A 13,179-nucleotide genomic window follows, 5' to 3' on the forward strand; every position below is an offset into this window, starting at 1 on the left:
TCCCTGTGCATATGTGCATGCTGTCACTCAGTTAAGCATTTGGAATACATCTCTGCAGGTAAGAGTTTTTCATCAAGAGTTAACGGCTGTATCTGAGAATAAAAAAGCCACTGACACCTTAAAGATAAGTAGTTTTTATAACACACTAACTCATGTTTCGAGCACAAAATAGCTAGTGCCAGGGCAACTGAATGGGTCAAAGGTGTATTTGTTAAAAGCAATAAGGGTTACTGTGAAATTTGGCAAAAAAACAGCGGTCCGGTTTTCCTTATATTGTACTAGGTCTACAAATTACACCAACGCTGTTGCTACATACTGTCCTCAACCAGTTGCAGGTATTGGTTCCAGCTAAGGACAAGATGCAAATAGGTTAGCATGTGCTTGGGCTCAGTTGTCTTTAAATATAATGTTTACAGACCATAAAGTCTCTAATTATGGTACTGCAGAGAGCAAGATGTAATTTGCAGTAGCATTGGTCTTTATTATGCAAATGTGGCCCAAATCTGTGTTACTTACCTAATATGCAGTGCCCTATTATGAACTCAGTTCTGAGAATTGAAGGCGTTACTCACCATAACTTTCCAGATTTAATTTTTCCACACAAGATAAAACAAGGAATATCACCTCTGCCTCACAGTGAGCCTTGTATGGCCACTCACAGGTGAAGCAACACGTGCTCGTGTTTGGTAAGCAACATCTTCAAGCTAGCAGCATCTACAGCTGCAGAGAGATCTGCAAGCATGAATAGTGGTGGTGCCTCGTTGTCTGCACCTGGTTTCTTGTACCTACCACTACATCTGTAATTTTATCAATTAACTTTTTTTCTGGAAGGAGAGTATTCCCAGAACTCCCCTCCTGACCTCACGCTGTTTGTCCTCTTAGTGCAGTAAACATTCGCTGTTGTTTCATTTCAGATTTAAGACATTGACACTTTCTCTTGACTAGTCCTAACTATTCCCTAGCGGGGAAAGAGTTTGTAATTCTTAGCTGTTGCTACTAATTGTTATTTATCGTAGACAGCAGACTCAACAGGGAGGAATGCGATTCCTTCAAACTATTTACACACATGCAGAGGAGGAAGTGGAAATTGCCATTTCAAGAGAGGAGTACCATATGAACATCGTCCTGAGCTGATATTTATTTGGACTTGAGCTTGCACTAGGTGGACTGTTCATCCAATAGCCAAAAGTAGGTGATAAGCCAGTGAATTTCACAGACTTCAGTGTTTCTTTTTAACTGCTGTTCAATTCTGACATGGGTTATCTCTGAAATATTTATACCCACTAGGAACAAAGAGCTCAGCATATTAGTCATAAGGATGTAAATGTAATTTACCTTCTGCTGCAAGTCTGTGCCTAGCGCAGGTTGGCAGTAATCTAAAAGCTGCTTCTATCTGTTGGCTAGCCTGTGCCCTGCACTGGCGTCTTCGCCAGAAACCCTCCAATGTTAGTGCAATCTTTGCTGAGGCATGCAAGAAGTCTGATTTCTTCTCAGCAGAAGGAGTTTTTGATCAGATAATTCATAAAATAGCCTCTCTTTGTTCACTCTCCACAGTTTTTGTAACAGTCGCTGTTTGTTTCGCTGTTTGAAAACAGCATTAGAAGGAGAAAAACTATGAGTTATCTTTCAGGATTGTGCAAACCCACACTGATAGTTCCTCTAACGTCAAACAGAAATTAGCGCACCTCACCTAATCATTAATTCCCTGCACTCTGAACTATATTTCTAACCACCTGCCAGGGCACATGTGTGCCACCACCTAGTACGGCAGCGGTACGCTTTACAAGCATCTGTGGAGCAATGGAAGGGTTAGGAAAGTGGAAATGATGGCCTTGTTGTTACGGTTCAAACATGTTCAGCAATAGTTGCATCTTTTAACTCTCAGTTCACATTTTGAGATTTCCATAAGCAAGTTTTCTACTATTTGTGGTGCTGTTACTAAGCTCTAAAGAAAACGCACAACGGTTTTAACAGGGCACAATCCAGGACATGCAGCTCAAGCTGACTAATGTGAAAATGTTGAACTAAAGCCCTTTATTCCACCTTATGATGTAGACGGTCTGCACACACAGACTGTTTTTTTACTCTGGTCTTAACGGAAGCATATAGAGGGTGTGAGGAGTCTTCAAGAACCTGCTTTGGAGTGCTGGACCTGGAAGAAAGTTTGGTAACTTCCAAATAGAAGAACTACAGGACTTTTAAAAAGAGCAGCATGCCTTTTCCAGCTATTCTTCATCTTTATTAGCCATGATCAAAATTAGCCATGATTGAAAAAACAAATTCTGATCTCCTTAAGCAAAATATGTTTCCAGCTCTTACCACCAGTGCTTGTAAACATTCTTGAATAGCTTTTTTTTAAAAACTACATGCAAACTTTTAAGCATTACAAGCATAATTTATCACAAGTGATTATTTCCCGCAATACATTTTTTGAGTAGCAAGGCATACATATTTTTGGTGTCCTGAGAAGATTCATCCTCCCTTTTTCCCTGGCTTCAACATACCTTCAAGCACTGGGTTTCTGAACAAGAAAAATGATATATTTATTTTACTCTGAACTCTTTAGGAAAAAAAATCTAACCTTTTATTTACAGAGTGCTGTAATCTAACCTGCTATATTTACCTGCTAACAACGTATGTTTTCTTGCATGGAATCCCAAACGCAGGTGAACATGGGAAAAAAGGTGATTACTTTCTGCCAATCTAGCATATTGCATAATATATAAATTATGCAATACAAGAGACTGCAGAGCTGAGGAGGCAAAATGGTAACTATCTATCATCTATGAAGATAAACTTTGAATCAAAGTGACATTCAGTAATGGGATGTCATAAGGCACTGACAGCACCAAGGTCACTTGATAGAGAGCAGTACTTGGAAAAACCTCTTCTTCTCTAAAAGTTACATTTCTGCTGAGGCATGAACATTAAACCTGAGACGCTGAACTGTGTCTGAAGTGCACAAGATACCAAGATTTGTTTTTCCAGACACTTGTATCAAAATGATAGGCAAGTAGCTGAGATTCAGCGAGAGGAAAGACTCCCAAACGGTGGGCAGGTAACAATTCTGCAACAGTACCAGAACTGCAGTATTTTATAACAGATGCAACCCTGTCCAGCAGGCTGGCAGTCTAAAAGAAAGGAAATACTAAGCTTAATTATTAGTAGACGAGCTCCCAAATAAATTCAGAGTCTGCTGCCAGCACCTGCCAGCAAAGCAAGTGTTGGCAGCTATGCTACACAACCAGTTACATTATGCTGCTTTACTGGATACAAGCTTCTGTTGCTAATGTAATTTAAATAGCCTTTCTGGAACAGGAGGAGTCAGCCTAAAAGTTTGCAGGCATAGTAGGTACTTGAACAATGACTTCTAAGCTTCTGCAGGAAGAGGCAGAACTTCCTCAAGTAATGAGCTTGCTACGCACTACGACATATGAGCAACATGTGCCAGGACGGCAGCAGTTTGCCGTCGCGGCCTGGAAAAACACACCCTCGTCCCGCTCCGCAACCCTGCGCGCCCACGGCTGGGCCGCGCAGCAAAGGCCCGTGGGTCTGCGGGGAGACTCCTGCCTCGCAGCAGCCCAGGCCCGACGGAGGCCGCGGCCTAAGGGTCTCTGCCGTGACCCACTCCTCTCCCTTTGGTGAGCCAAGGGCGGCCGCTAATTCTTTTGGGGACGTTCAGGCAGGGGCTGGCGCTGTCCCTGTCCCAGGGGACGGGGCCACGCCGGCATGCTGCAAGTTCACCGAGGCTATGGCCGCCCGGCCTCGAGTCCCCCCTTCCCTCAGGGAGAGGAGGACACCTAACTCCCTTATGCCTCCCCCCGTCCGCGGACTTTGGACTCGCCCGCCTCTCCCAGAGCAGGGAGCGCGGGCGAGTCCATTAGCCGTACCGGCGGGGGGGAAGCGGGGAGGAGAAAGACGACCCGTCACAAGGCCAACGGCTCCGCGCAGGCGCACTCCGGGCAGAACCCCGCGTGGCGTTCCCCCGCCCCCTCCCTTTCCCCTCCCCTCCGCGGGAGCGCGCGCGCAGCAACCTCCCCCCCCCCGCCGCGCGCCCTTGCGGCTTTGCCATATCTCTCGCGAGAGCATAAGCGGCAACCCGGAAGTCCCGCCCCTCCTGGAGGCCGTATCGCGCTTGCGCGGTAGGCGAGCGGCCCGGCCCCGGCTTCCGGGCAGGTAGCGTGGGGGGGGGGAGGGAAGGCGATGGGGAGCGCCGGAGCAGACGAGTCGCGGGGGGGACTGAGGGCTAGAGCGGCCGGGCGGTCCGGCTCCCGGAGCGCGAGCGGCGGGGCCCGGCCCGGCGGCGCGCGAGCAGGTGCGGGCGGGGCGGCCCCGGGCGCTCTGCGGGACCCCCCGGCTGAGGGGAAGGGGAAGGGGAAAGGGAAGGGGAAGGGGGGGGCACTCCCGCTTCCCGACGGGGATGAGCCGCCTCCGGGCGGCGGGGCCTTTTGTCGGCGGGCGGAGGGAGGGGGACACCCCCCGCGGCGGGCCGAGCCGTGGCGGGTTGGGCTGAGTCCCGCCGACGGCGGCGGGCAGGCCCAGGTAACGGCTGGAGCCCCGGCTGCGGAGACGTGGGGTCGTTTTGCCCGTGTTCTGTCAGGAAACGGTAAACAAGCGGCGGTTTATCCTGGGGGTAGCAGTGCTGGGACTGCCGTTAGCATAAGCTGAAATACCTCACTTCGGTGTTTGCCGAATTACGTCAGAGGAGCTCATCCCTATAAACGTAGTCTGTAAAGCGTGCCGTTGCTGTTCCTGAAAGCTGTCGCAATAGCTGGACATTAAACGTGGGGGTTCCCTGCTTGTACGACTTATGCCTAAAGTTTCAGAGCTTATGCCAGGAGAAGGAGAGAGTGACTTTTTTTCGTAGGTAACTGGGCTGCTAATTGTGCTCATAACCTGAACGGATGCTCTATGTTTTGGTCTCGTTCAGTGTGTTTACAGGAAGTGATAAAAGCAAGAAAAACTTGGGTGTAAACTTTAAATGGGCTATTTGAAGCTGCAAATGGAAGCGTGACTGACTCCAACAGAGCATTCATTCCTACATGTAGATCTTTCTTCATATAAAGCATTATTTATTTATCTGTTTAATGCAGCGCACTGATAAGATCACACAGCTTGCAATCCTACACCATCATCTGAATTAAACATCAGCTGTCTTCACTCTGGTCCCTGCAAGATGCCAGCAGCCCTTGCAGAGAACAGCCAGGTTATCTGTGAAGTATGGGCAAACAATCTGGAAGAAGAGATGAGGAAGATTCGAGAGATTGTTCTAAGTTACAGCTACATTGCAATGGTAAATATTTTATACTTGACCGAATTGCCTTAGTCAAGGGATTTTTTTGGGTAGGGGAATAAGTTGATTCTTGAGTGAGAAAGTATTTCCCCCTGTCCCTAGTCAAACTGAGCTAGAAGTTAAGTGGTGAAAAATCAGAAAGCAGTTCAGGAGAAGCCTTCCAGAATTTAGTACAAGTAGTGTTGAGTATGGAATGAATGAAAGATGGGGAAGAGAGAGAGACCGCCTTAAAAACCTGAATTAATTTAATATTTAGCTATTTGTAATGTATTCGTTTGTGCAACAGAAAAATGAAACAGGTCAGATGTACAACTGGGCTTAAATCTTTAGTCTTCCACCAGTGTATTTGTCCTTTGAATGTCTTTCTCCATGTGGTTATGGAAGATGCTATGGTCCTGCAGGACAAAAGACCTGCAAGTGACAGCTAGTCAGCTGGGCTGCCTCCTGTTTAATGAGGTCAGATGTTGATTCTTAGGGAAGAAAAATATTCTGGCTGTAGGTGTAGGTATGACAATGTGTTCAGAAAGCTTTGTTTAAGATGACCAGAATCTCCCCCAGGTGGGAGGAATCTCTTCCTGCTCTTAAAAGTCTGTATCTGCTTGGCAGGAGGCAGTTAGTTACATAAATAACTGGTTTTAGTTATGATACTGTAAGTTATGCTAACTTTGCTTAGGAATGCTAAACTTCAAGATATGAAAGGTCCTTAATAAAAGCGTGGCATAAAAACACATGCCCCTGCAGAGTGTGTAGTATTTCAGTGTAGAACGCAGTTGTGTAAGTGAATGTGATTTTTATTTTTTTTTACATCAATGGGAAATGAGCTTTCTTGCTTCTGTTTGATCTCATTGGAAGTGTGCTTATGAGCTGTTTTAGTGGCTATGCTGTAAGAGTGGACACAAAAAGATCCTGGGCAAGGGAGAAATTTTGTCAGATACACAGCACTGGATTCTTCATGAAAGTTTTTGCATATGCCTTAGGAAAAGTTACGTAACCTGATCGGAGAGTAAAAATAGTATGGAAGTTTGGGTTTCAGCAAAGATAGCACACAATCACTGGTCAAGTAAAATGTTCTTCACCTAATAGACAGTTGCTCTGTTGTTAAGGTCTGTTTTGATTGGCAGTAGTTTTCGTTAATGCTGGCGTTGGCTGTTCCTCGAAAACAGTGAAGGTTATCACTATCTGGACTATTGAATGAAGATGGTCGGAGTGCTAAATATAACTTGTATTTAGAAGATGAAAGAACACTGAATAAATTAAAAAGTCCATTTTAACACATTTAGGGAAAATGAGAGAGTTAGTCCTTTGCAAGACGGAGATGTTTAGATTATACAATAGTGCATACTGGATGACTTTATAACATTTTTGGTTTGGAATAAAAAATTGCAAGAAGAGATACCTGTAATAAATGAACGAATGCAATAGTTAACAAATTGTGTAGTGTTTTTTAGTGTTTGACTTGTAGCAGTTTAAAAGCTGTATGAATATGGAAAAGGAGAAAAAAAAAAGTGATTTTTACAGAAGAATTCATAGAATGCAGTGGTGACACCTGCAAGTGTGGAACTGAATAGACTCCTGATAGAGTGATAATAATGACTCCTAATAGAGTAAGTGGTGAAGTAAGATTTTCCCTTCTCTCCTAGGACACAGAGTTTCCTGGAGTTGTTGTAAGGCCAATTGGTGAATTCCGCAGTTCCATAGACTATCAATATCAGCTCCTTCGGTGTAATGTTGACCTTCTGAAAATTATCCAGCTGGGCCTGACTTTCACAAATGAGAAAGGAGAATATCCTTCCGGCATCAACACCTGGCAGTTTAACTTTAAATTCAACCTTACGTGAGTCTCGAGCTAGGGAATAATGCCTATTCTCTTCTGGTGAAGCGATGCTTTCCTTTGGCAAATGCACATGTCCATATGTTCATCATTGCTGGCTGGTTCTGAGCAATAAAAATTCAGATTTCTAACACAGATTATGTGGGAACCTACTTTGGTGTGACAGGAGTTTGCAATATTTCTGGAAGTCAAAGCCGTGCTAAAATCCTATCCTTAATACCCTTGATAAATAGCCTATCCCAAATAATTTTATGTGCCTTAAACTTTTTTTCCGGAACAATGCTATAGTCTGAGACTTTATACGTTTTATGTATATAAATATACATATATAAAAATCCATCTCTTTCTGGTAAAAATAAATGGATGTGCTGTTTTTAGCAAAAAGGAAAATACCTCTTTACAGATCCATGCTAAAATATAAACTGGGATCTAAAAAAAACCTGATGTAATCATCAGACCTGTTCAGGAGAATGAAATGTGTTAAATGGAGTGTGGCAGTTGTTCTTGTCTCTTCCATGCTGCAATATCCTGGGCTACAGTTGAAACAAGTTTCATTATCCCTTCCCCTGTTATTGTAAAGACAAACTCAGCATAATTACCACTAGAGCTGCCTGGAAATAAAGAGAGGGTTTATCTGGCAAAAACCACATTTATAGGAAATGAATCAGTATTTTTATGGAACTGTCATTGGAAAACATAAGAAAAATTCATAGCTAGTATGTGCAGATCATATAGTTCTTGAACCCAAAAGTTGCAATGTTTACTTCCACAAATTTATGAGCCTCTTAAAAGTACTGAAATCAGAGTGAAGTGGTTTTCACAGTGTGATCACTTAATTTGACTCAATTTTCGAATTTGGCATGAATTTTGCTCCGTGTGTTGTCATGTCCTTCCCTCCTCCCCACCCTCAAATGAAGCAAACTAGTATAGAAGTCAGGTTCCTGCTCAGCTCTCCACCAAACATATCGCTCATCGCTGTCTGCCTTCCTTAGCCAAGTATTATGCAATTTTGTTTACTCCCAGAGATGGAACAGGAGATGATGATAAGGTGGTATGTGCTGTGAAGTGACAAAGAAAAATGTAGACAGGAATGATGCTCAGGGCTTTAGAGTTGCGCATCTTCCTGTTTGGGAGAACTCTTTTCTCCGTGCTGCCATCTGTGGTGCTTCTGTTCACTTAGCAGAAGTGGCACTTTTCAAAACATCATTCAGTTCTATGGAGGTGGAATCTTTGGAATTTGCACTAGCAACAGAATTATTAACTAGTTACGATCGCAGAATAGCTTATTATGGCTGTAGGAGGCTGCAGTAGTGGTATTAAAACTATTTCAATTTGAATTTTTAGAGACACAAATGTGGAACCCAGAGATAGCCTATTGGTCACTCCAATTTTTTAAATACAGTGTGGGGAGAATTTTTCTAAAATGAGTCTTGACTTGGTAGCACCTTGAACACAAAGCTGCTTTTCTCCTTCAGGGAGGACATGTACTCTCAGGATTCCATAGACCTCCTTGCCAGCTCTGGGCTGCAGTTCCAGAAGCACGAAGAAGAAGGCATCGATACCCTGCATTTTGCCGAGTTGCTTATGACATCTGGGGTTGTCCTTAGTGACAGTGTGAAATGGCTGTCCTTCCACAGGTAGGTCTGAGATGGTCACTGATGTGAAGTGAGAAATCTCTTTTTGACTGAAATACTGCTGCTTTTGTCCATGGAGACTGACACAGATTTTAAGGAGAAGAATTAGCAGCTCTGCAGTTCTTAAAATAAGCTTCAAGATAGGAAGGCCAAGTTTAACAAGTAAGGACGCTTGGCGCACTTCATTTTGTTCTAGTCTGAATTTTTGTATGCGTTGCTTGCAAATCCTTTCGCTGTTACGGTCTTCCTCTATGGAAGAAGTTATTACCACGTTGAAATGTGATTTCTACACTTAGTAACTTGTGTGCATTGTAAAGTAAGGTTTTTGTTTCTTCTCCCTTACAATGTTGGTGGTGTTCTTAACTTCCACCTTGTGTTTACGCAGAGGGAGAAATCTGTGTAGTTAAGATGTCTTGTGGCATTTCAAGCAACTTTATTACAAAGGCTCTGGTCCTTGATACCTATCATAGCAAGTGAAAGGACTTCAGGGAGGAGGTGGTGGCAACAGATACTTACAGGGTTTCCTGCTTTTCTGTATTGCCCATAGCTACAGAAACTTGCAGCGTTGGGAAGGACAGTATGTTCTTCCCAATGGCTTAGCTGTTCCGCAAGAGGTTAGCGGAGGCACCCAGGGAGCATTCAGAAATCCTACACTGACACAGATGATCAGGATGAATTCTGGCTCTGATCCAGAGGAATTTTATGAATGTCAGAAAATGTTAAGGTTTGAAAGCTACAGCACGTAAAACTCTTGTGAAAAATGAGGTATCGGTACTGACCGAGTATAGATGTTGCCTGCTTATCTATCTGATTTCTGTATGTTTTTGTTTTCAGTGGTTATGACTTTGGCTACATGGTGAAGTTGTTGACAGATTCCAGGTTACCAGAAGAGGAACATGAATTTTTCCATATCTTGAACCTTTTCTTCCCATCTATCTATGATGTAAAGTACTTAATGAAGAGCTGCAAAAACCTCAAGGTACTTGTATATCCCCAGCAAGCAAGTCATGGATGGGCATCAACACTGTATGTGTACAGTAAGCTAATTGACAGAACTGCTGCATATATGAAGTCTTAAAACTGGAACGTGTATAAAAGCTAGTAGTCACACATAAGCACCTATGACTTAGTTTGTATCTAATAGATTCTGCCTGCCCAGTTATAGACTTATCAATATGTATATTATATAGGGGACATTCCCGTAGCCTTCCTGTTTGTGTGTCAGTGATTTCAGAGGCTAATTATAATGCAGTATGCCTATCCTCCCTATGCAAGGTGGAGTATTTCTTCCTACATGAACTACTACATGACTTGATTAACTGGTAGACACTCAGTGTTGAAAGTAATTTATCTACTGAATCACAGCCTTGTTTGAGGAAGGGGAGGGAAAGGTCCAGCATTTGTAACCTATGAATGTACCCACAGTCATCTCAAGTATCTGCAGCAGGGAAGCAAGGTACCTAAATTTGAGAAGAGTATGCATTCTTGAACAGTATTTACCACTGTGTTTCACTCCCAGCTGGTGTGTGTGTACTGCTGGAATCTGCATCGATTCATCATAGCCAGTGTTTGCCCTCATGTTTTGGAGAAGTGTGGCAATTTTGGTAAGAGATGGATCTTCCAAAATAAAATCTCCTGTGTTCTCATTGCAGGGTGGCCTTCAAGAAGTGGCAGATCAGCTGGATTTGCAGCGAATTGGACGACAACACCAGGCAGGATCGGACTCTCTTCTCACGGGAATGGCATTCTTCAGAATGAAAGAGGTACTCCAGTATTCTTTATGGTTCTTCTTTCTCCAGTTCCTATCCATAAATGTGAACAGGCACAATGTGTTTTTTGTTTTGTTTTGGGGTTTTTTTTGAGCCTTGTGGCCATCACACTTCAAACTGTCAATAATAGAAGCTGTTGATACTGGCACAGGCTTCTGTTTACTCCTCTTTCATGTGCTTATTTTAATTCGCACGCTGCATCTTGGAGGTGGCTGACTTCAAATGAGCTGTTTAATTAGCATTGGGTGCTTTCTGATGTAGAGGCACAATTAAACAATACCTGTTTCTCCCCCCCCCCCCTTTTTTTTTAATCTGCAGTTGTTTTTTGAGGATACAATTGATGATGCAAAGTATTGCGGGCGGCTGTATGGCCTTGGCACAGGAGTGGCTCAGAAACAAAATGAAGATGTGGACTCGGCCCAAGAGAAAATGAGCATTTTGGCTATAATCAACAACATGCAGCCCTGATAAGCGGTACCCCTCAGCAGAACATGGTTACCATATTGGCAGCTGCTGTCCTCAACCATTTTCCCTAATAGTGTTTCAAACAAAAGGCATCTACAGTATACAGCCTGCAGAAGCCCTGCAGTTTTGCTGAAGAGCTGCATCTTCATTTGAAACCCTAAAGACGACAGTTGACTGAATTCCTAATGCCAGCATTTGTGGTTTGCTATCTTTTTAATACCAAGGGCAAAAGACAGAACCTACTGTGTATACCTCTGGTTTTTTCCTCTTTATACTGTACAGAATCTGCAAGGAAGACTTAATGGTAGAATATTCAGTAGAGCTAAGGGTCTGGAAATCCAGTAAAAATGGACACAGACATGCACACAAATTTGCAAATTGTGCTTTATAAAGCTAATTTTAAAACTTCTGCATGTTGTGAGGGTGACTGCTTCACCTCATGTTTTGCTTATTTTATCTTTGTGTAGTCTGTGGAAATTGCTCCCTTTGATCACTGCAGAGGTTTGGGAATGGATGACATTAAAAATGATCCTTGCAGCTAAAAATATTCAGAGATTTGCTTTAACAACAGGGGGAATGGATATTACTGGAGCTGATTTGATCAGCTCTCCAGAGTTTCTAAATCTGTATGGTACAGGTTTGACCTATACTGAGCCTCAGCTTAGTTCTTATGGGTATTAATAAACTGTTCTGGAAATACATTAAGAGGCGTAAAAGTTCACCTTTGACAAGGGATTGGACCAATACTCTGACTTCAGTTTTCTTCAATTTAACCTACAGATTTTATTCTTCTCCTTGCAACACAAGTAGTTCAGCAGATGGATAAGTAAGTATTTGTTCTTCTTCTTCCCCGTGCTTTTTCAGCCCCTGATTTTACTACATGCTTAACAACAGACAAAACACCTCCATTTCACTTCATTATAAACACCTGAAAAGTAGTTAGAGGATGGAAGAACAACTTGGGATTCTGACTTTTTAAAAAATGAGCTATTCTATAGTATCTTTTTTTTTCCCAACAGCTCTGTAATGACATTTCTTAAAAAAAAGAAAAAAGGAAAAAAAACCCTTTTGGACATGGCAAACTTACTTAAAATTTTAAGACTTCTTTGTCTTTCATTTTAAACAAGCTTAAACAATCCATCATTAGGAGTTAAGGTTTAGAGCTGGTATTTAAAATGCTTGTAAATACTACTTGTTTTTAATTTTTGTAAAATAAATTTTTTTAAACCAGGCCTTGTTTTGGATTTTCCATCAAGCACTAAAATTCCCAGAGTCCAGGTTTTGCAGTCTGAATTTGAGTGATAAATGTTCAAAGATGCTCAAGTTTCTTTCTTCTTTTACTATTTATGATGTGCTACTGGGGTAGTTCTTAGTAAAATCTGCTTTTAGGCTTATTGTACAGTAGCTGATGAATGTTGAGCTTAAGATCTCTTTGGGGGTACTTGCATTCTCTTTCTGCTTGTCTCCCAGCACAGCTAGCAGTATTGTGGAGTATTCTTTCAGTGCAGCATATTGCAGCATAGTGCAAATTTGTTTTGCTCATCTGTCCTGTTATGAAGTTTTCCTGCTCCATCTAAACTCTAGTGGTTCTTGCTTAAAGTGGTGGGCTGTTTGGTTAAGCACTAGCTCCCCCTCCTGGTTTTCAATTACTTTGTACAGAATTTAGCAAGTTCAAGTTAGTGGCAACAGATCAACACATCTACAGAAGGATCTTCTTTTAGTATAACCCCAGGCTTTCACCTACTGCTCTTCAAGTTGTTCTGAGGCTTTACTCAACTTGGAGCAGGAAACCCATCAGTATCAAGTCTGCATTTTGGCTGGAAGAATCTTGATGTAAGAAACCCATCCCTCCTACTTTTTTTCTTAAACAATAATCTTCATTGTACTTACAAACTTTCTAAACGCACGATCCCCCCATCCTACCATGAACTTTTCTGCTGCATTTAAAAACTTGCTTCTACAAATTACTAATATAAATGCTGTGTTCACTGAGGCTTATAGAACCTTGTTCTTTTCTTAGGAAGAATTAGTTTTTCTAGCAAGACAGGCAAAGCCTTTAGGTAAGCTGCATGACTGGTCCAAAATGTTGCATGTTCACAACTACACAATCTAGGATTGGTTTTGGCACTTGTAGAATAGCAGCTTTTCTAGATAACATGATAGTACCTCAAATTTACCATCAGTGTA

At 42.5% G+C, this 13,179-nt stretch overlaps 1 protein-coding gene across 3 annotated transcripts; it reads left to right on the top strand.

The window, feature by feature from the left end:
* Positions 1-4,107: 4,107 nt before the first annotated feature.
* CNOT8 (CCR4-NOT transcription complex subunit 8) lies at positions 4,108-12,224 on the top strand. 3 transcript variants are annotated; one of them, XM_052816309.1, is made up of 7 exons: positions 4,108-4,176; positions 5,094-5,293; positions 6,934-7,127; positions 8,600-8,761; positions 9,593-9,737; positions 10,411-10,521; positions 10,846-12,224. In XM_052816309.1, the coding sequence occupies exons 2-7, from the start codon at positions 5,177-5,179 to the stop codon at positions 10,993-10,995; spliced, it is 879 nt and encodes a 292-aa protein (XP_052672269.1). In that variant the 5' UTR covers positions 4,108-4,176; positions 5,094-5,176; the 3' UTR covers positions 10,996-12,224. The 3 variants fall into 3 exon arrangements, with proteins under 3 accessions (XP_052672269.1, XP_052672267.1, XP_052672270.1); XM_052816307.1 differs by lacking the exon at positions 4,108-4,176 and adding an exon at positions 4,192-4,315; XM_052816310.1 differs by lacking the exon at positions 4,108-4,176 and adding an exon at positions 4,584-4,606.
* Positions 12,225-13,179: the final 955 nt, after the last annotated feature.

The sequence above is a fragment of the Harpia harpyja genome, chromosome 20, assembly GCF_026419915.1.
Source record: "Harpia harpyja isolate bHarHar1 chromosome 20, bHarHar1 primary haplotype, whole genome shotgun sequence".
In the NCBI taxonomy this organism is placed as follows: Eukaryota; Metazoa; Chordata; class Aves; order Accipitriformes; family Accipitridae; genus Harpia; species Harpia harpyja.